We start from the raw sequence: 18750 nt of genomic DNA on the forward strand, positions 1-18750 counted from the left end.
TGCTAGTCTGATATTTGTGTTAGATTCCCATCACTACTACAAATACCTAGGACAAGCCGACTTCAAAGAAGGAAGTGCCCATTTGGTTCATAGTTTTAGAGATTTGGGTCCATTTGATGCTTGTTCCTATTGTCGAGGCAGAAACTTGGGGAGGACGGAAATGGCTTGGACTCATTCGTGGTGGCTGGGAAGTAAAAATGCTGAGAAAGGCCCGGAAGCCCCGTGCACTCTTCAATGGGACATTCCAACGATCTTGTTGTCTCCCGCCAGACCCTACCCACCTCCTAAAGGTTTTATGACCTACAAATAGCACCGTGAGCAGAGAAACCAGACTTCAGTGTGTGGGCCTTTGGAGGACAGTTGACATACAAACCTTGAGTGTTCTCCCCATATTCATTTGCTGAAATCCTTACTGGCAGGTTCAGTAGTTTTAGGAAATAATTAGCTCCCAAGAACAGGTAGAACCCCGCCTTGAATTGGAGTAGAACCTTAAAGGGGCCCCTGGGAAGTGATCCTCCATTCTCACCATGTGAGGAAGAAAATCACACATCTGTCAATTTGGAAGTAAACCCCGAACCGCCCAGCCTCAGAACATGGAGGGCTGGGATTCTATTGTTATTGTGACATTGGACATAGGGCTTTTTGCTACAATACCTGGAATGGGTTCAGACACTAGGTTTTTCCCACGTCCTCCTTTCTGGATTAAGAAACCTTTCTTAAATTTGCAACCTGCTGAAATGATTATTTTCTCTTCCTTATTAGTAATGTAATGCGAGCATTATAGTCAGTGTCTCAAATATACTGTGGGAGAGAAATGGAAGGCCACAGTGTGAGGACACATTCGGAGGTGAGGGAGGGTTGACATAGTTCTCACATTCTGGGCAGGCTGAGTAGGCAGACAAGAAGGTCGATCTGCCACAGCAGAGTACAGAAGACGCATTCATATGTCAGGACGGGAAGCAGCACCGTGGCATACTTTTTAATCATGGTTAAGATTTCATCTCTTTATAATGCAAACCTGGAGATAATCAGTTCTTAGTTTCTGTGACAACTTTGAATTAAGACACTTAATAAAAATCCAGTGATTTATGAAGAGACAATTTCCCACAAAATAGTACTAATGGGTGCTCAGAGCTCAGAATAGGACAGTCCCCTTGTGATGTGCTTAGTTGAGATTGCCTCATGGCATCCTCTCAACCTTGTAAGACATGCACGCGCGCACGTGCGCGTGTGCACATGTGCACACACACACACAAACACACACACACACACAGACCCTGACTGACACTCGGAGATCCTAATATCACCATGACTTTTTAGTGGTACTCTCTTCTCAACATCAGAAGTGACAATCGAGTGAACCAGGTCACATATCAGAATCCCACTCTCTGATCAGGGGAAGCAAAGGTCAGTCTAGTTCATACATAAGTCTTGCTCCCAGAAATGACTGGATGGCTGCCATGCCTTCTTACCAGGTTTTCTATACTCGCATTAATTCTGGCTGAGTAGCAACTATTATCACCAGATCTTACATTTTCAGCTCACAGGTCAGCAGTGCTCACAGCTATGGAACTAACTACCCCACAGCCATTGCACTTCCAGTGAACAGAGACCTTCGCTTCAAAGGCTGTGGTCCCCAGTACTACAGCTGGACCATCTCGATCGCAGTCATGTGGTTTGGCATCAAGCTGACCGAGACATGAGATACCATGAATGGTGAACCAGATCTCATCTTCCACTGCCAGCGTCAGATATGGGATCCAACAGTGGACAGTATAGCTCCTTAGCCAACCCACTCCCAAACCCAAAGTGGAGGACGTTTGTTGAATTGGGATAGAAACAATCAGGGGTTAAAATGGGCGTTGTATAAAGCCAAGGCAGGAAGACCTCAAATTCAAAGCCATTAGGGTACACAGTGAGACTCTGTCTTAAACAACGGTAAGGGGCAATCCTATAGTGAATATGCTGTTTTTATCTTCCCAAAACTTTGTGAAGATGGTGGTATCACTCATAACGCCACAAGCTTTTGTTGTCATTATTCTATTAAGAAGTACCATAGTCGATGTGTAGTTTTTCTGCACACCACCTTTCCAGAAGTAAGCCCTGTATTCCACAGAGATCTGTGGATTTCAGTGCTTCGAGTTAAGCTTAAGAATAGTGAGGGACTTCAAGATTCACGGTAAGTCGTTACGTTCTGCCATGGTAGAATGCTTAAAACAGTGATGCAATTTTATTCTGAGACAATAATCTCGTTAAGGCAAATCATCAATTGTTTCTAACTGTCCAAGCTGACCAGACGAGCTTGGGTCATGATGAGATTCTGAAGCCAATGTATGGGCCAAAGTTACAGATCAAATCAACAAGAGAAAGCTTAAGGCATCAGGAGACTCATTAAGAAATGCTCTGCAGAGAGGGTGAAGAACAGACACCAGAACACACATGTACCTGGATGTATATATTCCAACTTAAATTAATTTTACTGGCATAGATAATGCTATGCTGTTGCCATTGACTTAATTCTTTTCCTCTCGTCAATTGATTAACCATGTTAATTGCTCATATACATTAAGGTTTTTTGAATCATACACTGAAAACTACACCAAAAGACCCAAGGAAAATGGATGAGAAAGGCATACCCATAAAACATGCCATGGAAATATCTCTTACCTATTGTTTTCTAGCTGCATCACCGCCACTCACTTTGGGAAAGAAATAGAATAAACATTGTGTAACAAATAAACAGAAAGAAGTATTCGTGATTTTTCACTGGATGTCATGTCTCACAACCATGATATTGCATTTATATTTAAGGGACTGCTGCTAAATGCAAAGCCTTGTTGGAGGTGTGATATGTCACTGTCTCCTGCTCTTGTGAGTTTACACTGTCATTAAGAAGACAGCTATTAAACATTCGGGGACACGTGAAAGGCAACTACTGTGCAAGGCAGTTAGCAGATGAGGGCCACGGGAATGCCGCTGTAAAGACAGATGTCTGTGGCCACACTGGAAGGTGCTTGGTAACGTTTCATTTTTTAAATCTTTGAGGATGTGCGTGCATGTGTGTGTGTTCCTGTGTGGGGATGAGAGGGTGTGTGGGCTAGGGAGCATTTGTTGAGCTCAGAGGACAGTTTTGGGTATGCGTAACTTTTCCTTAGTGGGATGGTAATAAAAACAGGGAAGAAGGAGCTATGGACCCTCCAAATAACACAATTAGCTTTGTTCTTTTCCAGAAGTAATGAGCTCTGGGTCTTCTCCAAAGGCAAGTGTAAGATTTCACCTCACTATTTCTAACAGCAGAGCTGAGAACTGAAGGTGCTCTCTGGGGATGGATGGAAGAGAGGGCTTCTACATTCTACATTATTCTACATTCTACATTCTACAACATTCTACATTCTACATCATTCTACATTCTACATTTTACATCATTCTACATTCTACATCATTCTATATTCTACATTATTCTACATTCTACATCCTACATCATTCTACATTCTACATCATTCTACATTCTACATTTTACATCATTCTACATTATACATCATTCTACATTCTATATTCTACATTCTGCATTCTACATTCCAGCATCTGCTGAACTCCCCAGCTGTGCCTGCCTCCTTTGTCTTAGCTCTTGGAGAGAAAGTGGTGTGAACATTTTCCAAATACATTCAAGAAGGTTGACCTTTCTGGTATCAATTCGAAGTGCTGAAGAAGACATTTTTTAGGATGTAGCCCTTCCACGGTGCTGATAGAAGAAAGGAATCTCTTTAAAGCAATTCCCTCGCGAAACATACTGGAAAGTGTGTCCATGTCCGTGTCCGTGTGCATTGTTATTTCACCACCCAGACATGTGCTCCTTTACTTCCTTAATCACATCTTAGAATTTTGTTTTCAGAAACTGAGGTGCTCTCGAGGCTGCTAAGGTGTAACTTGCACACGACCTTCAAGGATAAATACTTGAGATCGGGTCAGAGAAGCTTTTTTTTATTCAGCCAGCCCCCTCACATGTAATGGTTTACTACTGTTATTCTGGGTAAAAAAGAAATTTCAAAATAAAACATTTTCTTCTGGAGGTTATATAAAGTTTGGTCTCATTCCTATTTCAAATTCTCTTGGCAAGTAACTAAATAATAACTTTTATATCACTCACTAGAGTGAAAATTGTTATTTTTTTCTGTACCCTGTGCAAGGAGACAAAGATTTATTTACTAATTATGCACACATATGCATACCTATGTGTATTTAGTATATTTATGTATATCACATGTGTGTACTTGTCTGTAGAGGCCAAAACAGTGTCATTGCTGGGGAATGTCCTTCTGTGCATATATGTCTCTTATTGGTTAATGAATAAAACACTGATTGGCTGATTTGCAGGGCAGGAAGTATAGGCAGAGCTAAGAGATGAGGAGAATTCTAGGAAAGGTGGGCAAAAAGAGTCATGATGTGGAGCCCGGGAGGGTAGGACGTGCCTGGGGCATTCTCTGGTAAAATAAGGCCATGTAGAAATACATAGATTAGTAGTTATGAGTTAATAATTAAGACAGAGCTAGCCAATAAGAGCCGTAGTCATCACCCAACAGTTTCATAACTAATATAGTGTCTGTGTGTGCCGGGCCACCAGCCAGGACAAAGGACCTCTCCTTGCACGTCATCAGAGTCATTTGTGAGCCACTTGGTGTGCTGCTGGGAACTGAACCTGAGCTGTTGACAAGAGAAGCAAGTGCTTTTCCCTTTTCTTTTCTTGCTTTCTTGTTTTCATTCCTGCTTACAGTTTGTTATGGTGGGAAGTCATGGAGACAGGGGCTCAGCTTGCTTGCTCCCTTTTGTACAGTCCAGGACCCCGGCCATAGAACGGGGTCTCCACACTTAGGGTGGGTCTTCCCACCTCAGCTTAACTAATCTAGAAATCCCCTCACCAAGAACCCCGAGATTTCTCTCCTGGGTGATTTTAGATCTTGCCACGTTAACAGGAACGTCTTGCTGTCTTATTCATTCTGCAGATTATTCCTGTAGTGGTTTGAGTCTGAAACATCTCCCATAGAGGCACGTGTCTGAACACTTGGTTTCCAGATAGGGATACAATCTGGGAAAGTTATGGAGGCTGTGGGAGGGAGCCTTTCTGGCGGAAGTACAACACTACAGGCAGGTTTGGAGGTTTATAGTCTAGCTCCATTTCCTGCCCTGGCCCCGCCCTCCCTACGTAGGGGTGAACCATGATTTCTCTGCTTCTTGACTACCCTGCTGGCTTCACACTTCCAATACCATGCCTTTCCTCCTGAGGAAAGGACAGTAACCCCTCTTGAACTGTGAGCTAATGTCAACCCTTCCTGCTCTAAGTGGCTTTCTGTCAGAGTGTTCTACCCAGCAACAGAAAAGAAACTCGCAACATCCATAACCTTCATTATCAAACAGCTGGAAAGCTGCATTTCAATTAGTGCTTTTATTGAGCAAAATCTATGCTGAAAATGTTTTAAATCACTGCAGCAAGCTTTCTGCAGTGGCCACATTCTCGCTGGCATCTACCCTTCTTCCTTCATGCCTTTTCGTAGATCCTAGTGCTGACAATATTGTTCATGATGCACTCCTAAAAGTAGAGAGATGTGTTAGAAGCGGGGATTGTTGACAGGTCAAGCCCATCCTTCCCTCTTTCCGTAGACCAAGCCCTCAATTCAGGCTACAAAGGCACTTGAGTAAACTTGGTGATATACACCCAAAACAGCATGTTAAAATATAAACCTAGGGAACACTCACCACTACCATTTTTCCCTCAACAATTTTTCTTTTGATTGTTGTCTCTTTGCCGAGCCATTTTTGGACCTGGATCATTGACCCGCCTTCTAATGTTACGGTGCTCTATAAATGCAGAGAAAGTGATTAGAAGGAGTCACTCACCGCTTTCTATCTATTGCAGCACTAGATGTCTACATTGAACTTCAGGTCTGAAAGTCTGTTCTTCATAATGCTTGCCTTATTCCTGTTATGACGTAATGCTGTCAATTTAGAAGCCCCAAGAAGACAACTAAGTTCATGTTCTCGCAGATGAGAATCCATAAACTATTTGACCTTTTGACCTTAATAACTATTTCTATTCTATATGACCTTTCATAGAATAACAAACAAGTCAGGAGAAGTGGAGGAGTGAGTGCAGATTGCCAGACAAGATGGGTCACATCTGTAACCCCAGCATTCAAGGGCCAAAAGCAGGAGAAGCCTAAGTTGTAGGCCGGCCTAGGCTATATAGCAAGACCTTGTCTCAAACCGCAGCACCAAAGGATGAACGTGAACCTTTTATTCCATTAGGCTGTCTGAATAATTAGCAAAGGATTGACTTCTTCTATGCACAGATTTAAACAAGCCCAGCCAGTCCTAGTAAGAAGTCAAACTCTGTTGAATGAACCCTACCCAACCACCAGTGTTCCACAATGGTTGGATGTAGCGAGATTTAACTCCAGCTTACCTTCACTTGCCGGTTGTCTGCAGTGGTCTCCTCAAATTCTTCCCCTAGCTTGAAGGAGATCACTGTGTTTCTGAAAGAACTTTCGGTCTGGATGTTCACCTTCTCCCCACTGAGACTAATGTTAACACTTGGCTTTACTGAACCTGCCACATCCCGTACTGCGAAATCCACTCCTGAGAGACAAAGAAAGATCCATACCTCATCCACATATCCAGGAAGATGTGTGGACTACCATCCTCTCCCACTGAAATCTTGACTAAATCTTGACCTTTCTTCTTTTGAGGCAGAGTCTCACTGTGGAACCCAGGCTGGCCTTCAGCTCAGGATCCTCCTGTATGCACCTCTGACGGGACTCGCGGGTGTCTGTCACCATTCCCAGCCACAGTCTCCCATTTGATGTCCTCAGTACTCTCTAGATTACGTCAAGTCCTTACAAGGTGCTGGAAGTAATTCTGACATCTTGTAAAGCTCAAACTTCTGTGCTTGGTGGGAAATGCGTGCCTGCAGGATGGCTTTTAGGGGATCGAATGCTTGCATTTAATTAACCACGTGGAAACTTGCAAAGACAGTGCAGGAAACGGTTGGCTCAAAGCCTGGCCCTGCTGCTCAGACTGGGGACATTAAACGGTCCAATGTGGCTTTTACAGGAGGGAGACAGAAACTGACTCCTGCCTGTGAATACATATTGGAGTCTACTGCCCATTCAGACCATTGATGGGTGTGGGAAAAGAGATGTGTGGATTGTGAGAAAGAGTGAGATGTTCAAATCCTGGGCTCCCACCTCCATCCTTCACAGCTTTTCTCCCTGTCTGCTGTCCCCTTAGTAAAATGTACAAGTCCTCACACTTGTATGGAAGAGTAGATGAGAGGAACACTAAGGCCTCAGTTGCTGCTCCTCCGTGTTCCAGACTTAACCTGGCTCCGAGTCAACACAAGTGCTGTTCTGGCTATAAACCCAAGTTCCCAGCTATTCCTTTTCCATAGCTCTCTATTTTATATCTATATTTATGTATAAATAGAGGCATATATAGGTACAGAAATATGGATAGACAAATATAGGTAGATGGTATATGATATTATCTGTAACCCATACTATATTACATATAATATTACATATATAACATATTTTTTCCATAGGTCTTCTGTGTAGCCAGGCTGGCCTTGAACTCTCTGTCTTCCTGCCATCAGCTTGTGATAACTAGGATTGTAAGTAACCACTGCCATATCCATTTCCAAGTTTCTTATATGCCTTTAAATTTTTATTCAAAAGAAATGTGTCTATAAATCCATAAACAAATAGGGAAATATTCTTATTACTTCCGAGAAGTTAATACTGTCTATGGGAGAGGAACAAGTATTATATTTATAAGCATGTTAACTTATTGAGGGATAAAGCATTTTTGTTTCAGTGCTTAGAAAGAGTAAATGTGTAAGTAATAATGGCAAGTATCCACTGGCCATTCTAGGCAAAATGTAAAAAGTGAAGAAATCTTCTGCTTTGCATATGGCTTATTTATAAAACAGGTGGCTATCAATCGTGAAAAATGTTCTTCAAGAATTCATAGAAAGGTGTAGCTGTGACAGACACAATTCATTATTACTGATGCTTGACTACGGAGCTTGAAGTAGAGACAAAAGTCAGGCAGGACCCATATTTCCGAGAGACGGTCAACAAGATAGCCAATCAGGAAAGAAAAAACATTCTATTTGTCATCTCAAAAACAAAACCTTCAAAATCATGCACTGACTAGCACTCACCCATGTGTGAGCACTCCAGAAAAACAGGCTCTGAATGCTATCAGTTGCTACAGTGCTTCTAAGTTTATAACTAAAGTAAACCCAGACATCAATCTACCCACTCATTCTACAGCAATTTGGAGTTGAACCAAAGCTTCTCAATGAAATGTCAGCTAAAGAGAAAATTCTATCGGGAGATCTGCATGATATTTCAAACCAGGGGAGGGGGGCCTGGGCTGGAACACTTGGACTATAAACCGAGAGAGTTGCAAGCCTAGTTAGAATTTTAAAATGCCAGTTAATATTTGATGTAAAAAATAAATGTCAATAATAAATGGAATTATAAATGTTGCCTCATATGGGTATAACATAGAGACACAAAGGAAGAAAATCACAGAAAAAATGTCACTGTGAGGAACAAAGCCAGCCCCAACACCAAAATCTCTTGCCACAAATTCCCGAGTCCCGTAATGGTGTCTCTCACCCAGTTCCTTCATATAATCCTCGAAGTTTTCACTGGAGACCAGTTTCCAGGCTCCTAAGAAGGGTTCGATCATGGTGGAAAGATTTCTGGGAAGATGAGGCACTCACAACCAGAAGCCAGGGAAGTGAGGGCAACCCTGGCCTCCAGCAGCTTATTTGAAAGACATCTTCATCACGTGGTAACCCTCCAGTGACCAATGGGCTGCCTGGAGTCTGAGATTCCGGGCACCAGCATTTGACTCACTGTGTTTACCCCCACGTTAAAAGACAGAAGAAACACAACCTGCAAAACTCAATGCAGCGAACCTCTTTTATCTTCTAGCAAAGGGGTTTACACTCAAAAGTCACCCAATTAATCTTAACTTGCCGGATGCAGACAACTGTCAATGGAGACCAGGCTTTGAACGCTAAACTCTGACTTACCCTCAGGGAAGACCCGACAAGTGTCTGACGAACACACTGACTCATGTTTTCCCACCCCAAACAAGGACATCCTCCATAGGTCTGCCTCAGCTGTTTTATGTTTGTGCAAGTCATGGTGCCCCAACCGCTCCTTCATTAGGAGAGCATCGTCCCTTCCCTTGCTTGCAGGGTTGATGCATTGATACTGTTAATGTAACTTAAAACTGCCTCCAGTTGCTTAGAGTGAGGTCTAGGGTATTATTAACAATATCATTGTTGTCAATCAAGGACATGTGAGGACCAGAAAGAAGGTGACAATTATTACTGAGTAGAGCTTTGTGATTTAAGTCTTAAAATTGAAGGACATGGTGGCATCAGTGCCTAGAAAACTCAGGTTTCATAAACTAACTCTCTCTCTCCCCGCTCCTATCTCCCCTCCCTCTTCTGCCTCCCTCCCCCCTCTCTCTGCCTGCCTGTCAATGTCTTCGTCTCTCTCTTTCTGAGACGGGATCTCCCTATGTAGACCAGGCTGACCTCAACTTAGCAATCCTCCTGCCTCAGCCTCCCAAAGGCTAGGAGTACAGACATGCTTCATCATGGCTGGTTTGCAAACTCATTTTTTATATTTAAAAGTGCCATTTAAGATGATGCAAGTAAATTGTGCGGCAGGGGAGGGGGGATATTATGTTTGACATCTACATTCTAAACAGTGAAAAAACAAACAAACAAACAAAAAAACCAAAAGGACACCAGTAAATTAAATCTCTAAATCTCTATGCAATTCCTTCTTGATTCATGTTCTACACCCCAAGCAAGTGAAGTAGGTCAGAGACCCCAAGTTTTCTAAGAAGCATTTTATTGAATGGATTGATGCCGCTGCTCTGAACTCTGGCTGTGTTAGAGAACTGGGAATTTAGATGGTCAGAGACCAGAAAATGAGTATTGGCATTTTTATCTGCTCTATGTCAAATATAGTCCTTGTACGGAGAAATGTCTATTCATCTCTGTATATAAAGCCATCCCTTTAGATACAAAGCAAGTAAGATATTGCTGTTTGAGCACAAGAGAATAACGATATCTTACGTGGGAGACAGAATTGCTCTTGAAGAAAAGCTGTGAAGAACTGGGGGATGTTACACTTTTATGAACTGAGAACTTAGTGGGGTATCTGGGGAGAGCAGACGGAGGCAGCCACAGCAGCAGAGAGGGTCAGGAAAGATCCCCCTGACCATAAAGTTCCTCGAAGGGAGACTGTTCAGATAGAGTGAGCTGCCAAAGCCTGCTTTGCTGCTTCCAGATGATCTCCCTGCACTTGGACGGCAGAGAACACACATTACATCTGTGTATGCTGGCCAGGGAGGTGAGCGGTGCAGTGGGCAACTGCCTCGTCCTTGTTATTGGGGTATGGATTCAGAAGTGAACACTGTGGTCCCTTTTAGAACTCAGTTGGCCCACTTAACAAAAGGGAAGAGTCAAATTTCCAGCTGCTGTAGAATCCCCTACTCCTGGGAGGGACTCAGAGGCAGAGACTGCGTTGCGGCTTCCTCTGCACAATGTGGTTTCTTCTGTGACATTCCACTGCTGTGTCCATCATGATACAAACTCAAAGATGGAGCCAGAATGGTCAGTCTCTGTTACACGAGGTCATAGCGTCACTGTCAATGAGCAGCCACGTGTCTGAGATTTGTTACTTGATGGTTAAGCCTTTTACTATTGACACATGTTTGTAAATAACTTCATTAAATGGTTAATATGGATCCAGCCAATTACTTGTATCGTGGGCAGCTGATCTCCTGCACACATCTACCCACCTTCACAGACCCAGCTCTAGGATTTGACAATCTGGTTCAGAGCTATTCGGTACTATCATAGCATACGTTTAGACCTTAGAGCGAGGTGTATTAGAGAATCAGCTTATAGCATTGCATTTCTCTCAGACATCTGCAAGCTACGGTAAACGTGAATAAAAAACAGACAATACATCATACGCATTTCTATATTCCTAAGACAGCACCTGCTGTAAAAGACACTGTAAGCGTATGAGGCAGTGGCTCATCACCTCAGTAGACCAAGAAGCAAATAATGGATAAGGAGACCTTGGACATTGATGTTAACGGTTCGCAGAACCATCCCTAGTTGCCTACTTCTGCCAGCCAAGATGCACTTTCTGAAATTGCACAGCCTCTCAAATTGCTGCAAAACAAGCATTCAAAACTCGAGCCCATCGAAGACATTTAAGAACCAAACCAGAACCCTTGTCCCTGTTTTCCAAAGGCTCGTGGCCATTTCATACTGCAAAATGCATTTAATCCAACTTCAATAGATTCTAAAACTTCAACACGTGGTTCAGAATTCAAAAATCTAAAATTGCTACTAAGACTAAAAGTGATTTTGCAGTGGCTTATAGCTAAAAAGAAATCATCTTCAGCCTTTGGACAGACTTTTTCCATTTCTTTGCAAGCCCTGGGATTTTTATTGTGGTTGATGCTGGAAGCTGCATATTAAACTCTAGTATTGTGCTAACTATGGTAATCAGATTGCAGCAAAATCTTAGAAAATTCTTATGCTGAAAAGTACTGTCTCTCCACTTGTGTGTAACAGATGGCCCAATGAGTGACTGATGGCACCTGAAATTTGGCATCTCTGCCTTATTGTTTACTTACCTCCTTAGCTTTGGGTTAGATTCTTATTCAACTCAACGGGTAGACGTGTTAACATTTTAGTGTGTGTCTGTCAAGATTTGCAGTGATATTCAGCTGTCATCATAATGTCCAGCTCTAGATCCCCTGGAGTAGTGTCTAGAAGCATCCAGTTATTGTTATATGCTATGGAACAATCTTTCTGCACACTGTGAGCATATGTCACTAGAACTAGTCTAATAAACAAACTGACTGGCTAGAAGCTAAGCAGGACAAAGGCAGGAAAGCCAAACGGAGAAGGATGGGTGAAGAAGGGCGGAGTCAGAGGAGTCCCCAGGAGAGGAATGTGCCCCACGGCAGAGCGTAAAATGTAAGAGATGGTTAGTAATAAGCCTGAGCTATTGAACAAGCATTTACAATTAACGTAAGACTCTGTGGTCATGAGAAAGTGGTCCTGGGATGGGAAATCTGCCTACGGTTAGCAACTAAAGACCAACCTGAAGAGTGAAACCAACAGTTGCTTCATGTCTCACCCAAACTTCAGCTTTTCTTAGCCCTTCACTGTGTCTCCCTAGCTCCATCCTTCCTTAAGATTGCATCTGAACGTCTTAGTCGTAGGGACTGTTTCTCCAAAGGGGAGAAGAGGAAGATGGAATAGAGAGGAAGCTGGCCAAGTACATGTCCTGGATTTAAAGGAATGGGCTCTTTTAGTACCCTGAATTTCTTCAGTCCAAGAAGACGGGGCCTACGACAGTGAGGTGTGTGTGTGTGTGTGTGTGTGTGTGTGTGTGTGTGTGTGTGTGTGTGTGCACGTGCATGAACATCTTAAACCTGTTCTATATTTGTCTGTACTCTAGTTTTAAGTTCCACTCTTACTGTATGTATGTACACACACATTTCAAACCTCAATGCTTTTATGCCTGTGTTCTCTCTCACACAAGTGTTTTAGATATGGTGTTTAGATATCAGTAGAGGCTACTGATAATAAGCATAAGTGTTTGGAAGCAACTGCACATTATTGCATATTTATTCATGAACCAGAATGTCGTACTTGCCTGGCATGAACATTATGGGATGCCTGGCATGGCTTCTGCACAGCTTCCAATGCAGTGTGTTGCTATGCTAGACACTCAGCACAGTATGTTGGGGTGCTGGGAACATTAAGGGATGGGACTTGCTGAAAGGTTGTGATAGGTCAGTGTGGGTGAGCGTGTGTGGAGGGGGGATAACCGTCTATCTCCATGAGGTCAGTGCCAACTCTCTAGGGCTGCACCACCTTGACCTTTCAGCCTCCAAAACCGATAACTAAGGCAACTTTGTTTTGTTTTGTTTTGCTAGTAGCCCTGGCTGTCCTGGAACTCACTCTGTAGACCAGGCTGGCCTCTAACTTAGAGATCCTCCTGCCTCTGCCTCTGGAGTGCTGGAATTAAAGGTGTGCACCATCACCGCCCCACAAATTATTTCTTTTTTTTTTTTAAGCAAACAGCCTCTGAATTATAGTAATGAAAGACTGACTAGATCACCTGTTTTAGACTGAAATTTTCAGACTAACTGAGCATGGTGGTATATGCCTATAACCCCATCAACATAAGAGACTGAGGCAGAAGAATCACAGTTCAAGACCAGCCTGGACTACTTAGTAAGAATCCCTCTCTCTCCTCTCCTACACACACACACACACACACACACACACACACACACACACACACACACACACACCATTGGAGACCAGAGTTCTTTTCTACAGCATTGTGTGTCCTGCTTGAGTCACAATACTCCAGGAATGTGTACGCTTGAGTCACATGGACATGAATAATTTTCCTGTGTTTAAATTTACCCTGGGTCTTGGATATATAGTTTCTAGTTTTAGGTATGTTAAAGAAAGGCTTAATATGCAGTCTTAGTTCCCATATACTGTCTCTTATCTAGGGAAGTTCATGGACACTAACTTCTGTATGGGGCAATATTGTAAAAGATTTTATTACTTCTATCAGAGCCAAAATTACAATGCAGCTTTTCTATTCTCTTCACTCAATTATGTATAGAAAATCGGGCACACAATAAAAAAAAATCATCACACCACTTTCTAAATCTAAAAAGGTTTTATTTAACCAACACAACCATATTCAGTAACATCCAGCTTCAGGAAAAATTAGTTGTTTGCTAATTAGTGGGAAATCGTATCTTTTTAAGAACAATACATCCAACCGAGCATTGTAGAGTTCGATGCAAATTTCAGTCCGGGGTTACTTCCCATGGCTCACGCCCTTTCATAAGTTCTGGTTGAAGTGACGCCTTTCATGACACATTCCTAGACACAGGCACAACATTTTCAAGGTCAATCACCGAGACAACAGCATGCATTTAATTTTCGTGTCTCTCAGTGTTGGAGAGCCAATGATATTCAACAACAACAACAAAAACACATGCTCTACATTTCTGTGTTTGCATTGCACGTCCATCCCTGAGTGTAATTGGTTAGGGTAATGCAAAGACCCAGAAGATGCTGGTCTTGCTCTCAGGGAGCTGGAGAATCTCCATGGTAAGTGGGTGCCATCGGCAGAAGAATAGAACACACTCTGGTGAGGGTGTTGCACCAGGCAGCCCCTGAGAGGGGACGGCATGCCTGGGTGGGGTATGACTGCGTGAGAGTGTAACGGAGTAGCTCAGAGGGGCAGAGCACGTTAGGCAAGTGTGAGAAGCCAGATTCCACCCTCAGCTCCAAGTAAACAAACATGCGAATGAGCTTTTTGTTCTGCACAGGCAGGCGAGCTTGCTAAAGGAGAGCAGTGGTCCGGAGGCCCGGAGGGCAGAGCCACGAGGAAGCGTGTGGGTGTGTATACTCACCACCACCAGCTTGTCACCCTCTCGCTTTCTCTTTATGGTGGTAGATTTCCCATCCCATTTCTGCACCTGTACCAGAGCCCCGCCGTCTAGGGTTATGATACTCTGTGGGCACAGTGAAAAGAGATTGCAATTTGCACAGGAAGGCAAAAAAAAAAAAAAAAAAAAAAAAAAAAGATTGAAAATATGGAACCTTGGTTCAAAGAACTATTCCGAGGTCCTTACTCTATGTGACGAGAATACAGTGTAACGTGAGAAAGACGACGTCTTGAAAACAGTAATGTAGAACCCATACACATGTATGTCTACTCGTATGCTCCGAATAGGAACAGAACACGTAGAACATAACATTATAATTTGAAAAAAAAAAAAAATAAAGACGTATTGTGAAAGAAACTACATGACAAACCTGTGCTGAGGTGGTGGCATTATGGGGATTTTTGTTCTTTTGAAAAATTCCTCTGGGGCCGGAGGGATGATGGTTCAGCCGTTGAAGGCTAGGCTCACAACCAAAAACATAAAGTTCCCCTAAACTTGTATTACTCTAGTTTACTTCAGTACACACTATTGTGCGACACACAAGATATGCGAATCACTTTTACTATCAGGACAGCTTAGTAAGGCATCCTCTGCACTCGGATGGCAACAGCTGAGATCTGGAGCTCAGAGGCCTTCAGACTACACTGCAAGGCTTTCCCTTCTGCTGTCTTGAACTCACTCCTGTAGGCTGTGGCGGTAGAAGCCAGGCCCTCACCCGGCACCCGTGTCCCTCACCTTCACTTTCCTGTCATCTGCGGTGATTTCCTCAAATTCCTGGTCCAGTTTGAAGGAGATCTCAGTGTTCTTGAACGTGCTCTCTGATCGGATGGTGATCACGTCTCCGTTCACACTAATGATCATGTTGGGCTTGGCCATGCCGGCCACTTTCCTGGTGGCAAAGCCTACCCCTGAAGTTAGGAAGGGAAAACATGGCAAGCTTACATTTTCGTGTCCATGAAGAAAAAGGTGCCAGATTAACTTGAGGCTCCTTTGGAACAAGCTAAGCAGCTAAGCACGTTGGCTCTAATTTCCGAGGAAATACTCAGGAGCAATCCATCCAGATTCACTCTTAGCTTGTTCCCTTCTCTGCTTCAGAAGATTCATTGATTTCAACATAATCTATAAAGAGATTAAATCTTCATACCTTGATATGTATATGTTTTAGATATATGTCTGCATATCTACAATATACATGTAATTATATGGCGATAATATATGTGTATCTATACTATCTCTATTTCTGGTTTCTGATTGAGGCCATTTGACCATTTCATTCTTTCTTAAATATTGAAAGTTGCATTAAAAAAAAAAAAAAAAAAAAAAAACTAAAGTCAGAGACCAGGCCTGATGTAGAGTCAGTGGGTTAAAGGTTTGTCTATTTTTGAGCGTACAGAAACCACATATCATAGCATTTATTGCCAAGTGTAATTTTCTAGGCTTCCTTCCCATATTACTCCCTCGTGAAATAAAGATCTCTGATTAATTTCTCTAAAAGGAAAAATTCTTCCTACATGCCATGCCATTTTAGAACGGCAGTGTCTTTCCCAATAATGTGTAAGGAAAACTAAAGGGTGGCTCAGTAAATATCTTTTGAACTCAAGACATCAGAATTCCACTGTTAAGAAACTAACGCTGTGTAACTCAAGTTGTGCGGTCTCGTTGGTTTCAGTGAGGGGAATGCTTTCCCGTAGAGGGTGAGCCGCTTGCAGCCTTGGATGAGAAGTAACCACTTGCTCTCTCTGCCTTTGACCACAGGTTAGAATTGAGGCTGACTGGAGAAACACAGCAAAGATAAGTAATGCAGAGCCTGCAACTTCGTTCTGAAAAGTAGCCCGGTGAGGAAATGGTATTTCTGCCTTGAACCCTCACTCTGCCACATAACACAACCTTCAGTATAGCCAGTCAGCATGGAGGAAGGCATGCAAGACGATCCCAGAGGGACTGAGCCTGGGGAAACTAAGCTTTGCTTGTTGCTCCTTTCTGATTTTATTTGACTGCAGGAGGCAATTCCTGCCCACTACGCCTCAGTTACAGCTTCCAATTCCATTCAGGAAATACCTTATTGCCTTTAACTAGGAGCCTTTCACAATTTAAAGTGTTATTGTAACTTAGGTATGAATATTACAAATATTCATGTTTGTTTCAAAAGGTCAGTTAGCTAAAAGTGGTGCAAACCCTGGTGTTGCTGGGTCAGCACGTAGGAATCAGCATACTAAACTGTACCTGGCCGATACGCTAAGAGGTCAGTCATGCTGTAAGTCCTGATATCCTTCTTATCTACAAACAGGAGGACAATATTGACAGATAACCCAAAGTTCCCACTGTAGCTGAGGGAAAGGTTGAGCTTTTGAAAATGTAGGGGATTCCATCCCAATGAAGCTACTGTGTAATACAGGATCTGACTTATGGTGGTCAGGGAGAGAAGGGATTCGATGCAGAAGCTCGGTGAGAAAGTGCATCGCTGGTTGAAGGCCACTGAATTGCTGCCATTGTCGTGTGGTGATCCCTCACACAGCAGCTGACAGAACCTCAATCATGTTGAACCTCGCTGTCTGCCAGGAAGGCACGTTCTGTATGTGTTTCACACGCCAGCTTTCCTTTTGAATTACTCATCGAATGTATGACATCCCCTAACATCCCCAACCAAGGAATGCTTGCTTAACCCCCTGAAGAAAAGTAATTCCTGAAGTCAAGCATTTGTCTACTGCGATGATGAGACAGGAAGCAAAATTCGCTAAAATGTATTTTCCAACATGATTTTTTTTTTTTTCGAAGATGGGCAATGTCATGGCTTCAGTTTTAAGTAAAACTTACTCTGTGCTATAAAAAAAGTATATTTTTCTTTCCAAGTTATTGTAAAATTTTTCATGTAGAAGCACAGAAACACAAGCGTGGCAATGAAGGCAACGCCTTGTCGTGCTACGGATCCTAACAGGTTTTCATTTAAGACTCCTTCCCCCGCTGGCTCACCTGCAAGAGCACTAGGTTGAACGTTTCATTCGGGAGGCTTCTAGAACAGGCTCTTTCTTGTGGCTTCCACAGCCTCCATGCAGAAACAGCCTCTCTCTCTCTCTCTCTTTCTTTCTCTCTCTGTCTCTCTCTCTCTTTCTCTCTCTGTCTCTCTCTGTCTGTCTGTCTCTGTCTGTCTCTCTCTGTCTGTCTCTGTGTGTCTCTCTGTCTCTGTTTGTGTCTCTCTGTCTCTGTCTCTCCGTCTGTCTGTCTCTGTCTCTCTGTGTCTGTCTCTCTGTGTCTTTCTGTCTGTCTCTCCGTCTGTCTGTCTGTTTGTTTCTCTGTCTGTCTGTCTCTGTCTCTCTGTCTGTCTGTCTCTCTGTGTCTGTCTCTGTGTGTCTCTCTGTCTCTGTCTCTCTGTGTCTTTCTGTCTGTCTCTCCGTCTGTCTGTCTGTTTCTCTGTCTGTCTGTCTCTGTCTCTCTGTCTGTCTGTCTCTCTGTGTCTGTCTCTGTGTGTCTCTCTGTCTCTGTCTCTCTGTGTCTTTCTGTCTGTCTCTCCGTCTGTCTGTCTGTCTGTTTCTCTGTCTGTCTGTCTCTGTCTCTCTGTCTGTCTGTCTCTCTGTGTCTGTCTCTGTGTGTCTCTCTGTCTCTGTCTGTCTGTGTCTCTCTGTCTGTCTCTGTCTCTCTGTGTCTGTCTGTCTGTCTCTCTGTGTCTTTCTGTCTGTCTGTCTCTCCGTCTGTCTGTCTGTCTCTCTCTCTCCCCTATCCTCCCCCCCCCCCAAGCACTCACCCACTTCCTTCATGTAGTCATCGAAGTTCTCGCTGGAGACCAGTTTCCAGGTTCCCACAAAGGCGTCACACATGTTGCAGAGCCTTCTGAGATTTCTGTTCCAGGTGAGAAAGGGCTGCAGGAGGGGGAAGGTGCTATGATCCTCTGAGTCCAGATAACTCCCTTTTAAAGATGCCCCAGCCATGTGACTGTAGGAGGCACCAATGGGGCTTGGCCCCGGACCATTTCCTTCTTTGCTGGCCCCTGTAGGTTTTCCTCTGAGTCATGTTTTTAATAGAAATCTCTCAACTTTGCTTCTGCCTGGCAATGGTCACTGGGCTTAGAGTTCAGCTTATTTTTATCCATGAACAGAGTATTTTAAACGTTCCTTCCCCCTATTATTCCATATGTATTTACCTCATTGTGGAGGA

General features: G+C 43.2%; 2 protein-coding genes across 2 annotated transcripts; both read right to left on the reverse strand.

The window, feature by feature from the left end:
* Window positions 1-5505: 5505 nt before the first annotated feature.
* Window positions 5506-8809, reverse strand: LOC127233282 (fatty acid-binding protein 9). The gene is made up of 4 exons (XM_051199698.1): window positions 8679-8809; window positions 6458-6630; window positions 5752-5853; window positions 5506-5584 (listed from the first exon to the last, which is right to left on the reverse strand). Exons 1-4 carry the CDS (start codon window positions 8749-8751, stop codon window positions 5534-5536), a joined length of 399 nt encoding a protein of 132 aa, XP_051055655.1. The 5' UTR covers window positions 8752-8809; the 3' UTR covers window positions 5506-5533.
* A 4992-nt stretch (window positions 8810-13801) lies between these two features.
* LOC127231249 (fatty acid-binding protein, adipocyte) lies at window positions 13802-18504 on the reverse strand. Its single transcript, XM_051196740.1, has 4 exons — window positions 18341-18504; window positions 15337-15509; window positions 14566-14667; window positions 13802-14029 (listed from the first exon to the last, which is right to left on the reverse strand). The coding sequence occupies exons 1-4, from the start codon at window positions 18411-18413 to the stop codon at window positions 13979-13981; spliced, it is 399 nt and encodes a 132-aa protein (XP_051052697.1). The 5' UTR covers window positions 18414-18504; the 3' UTR covers window positions 13802-13978.
* Between the last annotated feature and the right edge of the window lie 246 nt (window positions 18505-18750).

The sequence above is a fragment of the Phodopus roborovskii genome, unplaced genomic scaffold (genome assembly GCF_943737965.1).
Source record: "Phodopus roborovskii unplaced genomic scaffold, PHOROB, whole genome shotgun sequence".
Lineage (NCBI taxonomy): Eukaryota > Metazoa > Chordata > Mammalia > Rodentia > Cricetidae > Phodopus > Phodopus roborovskii.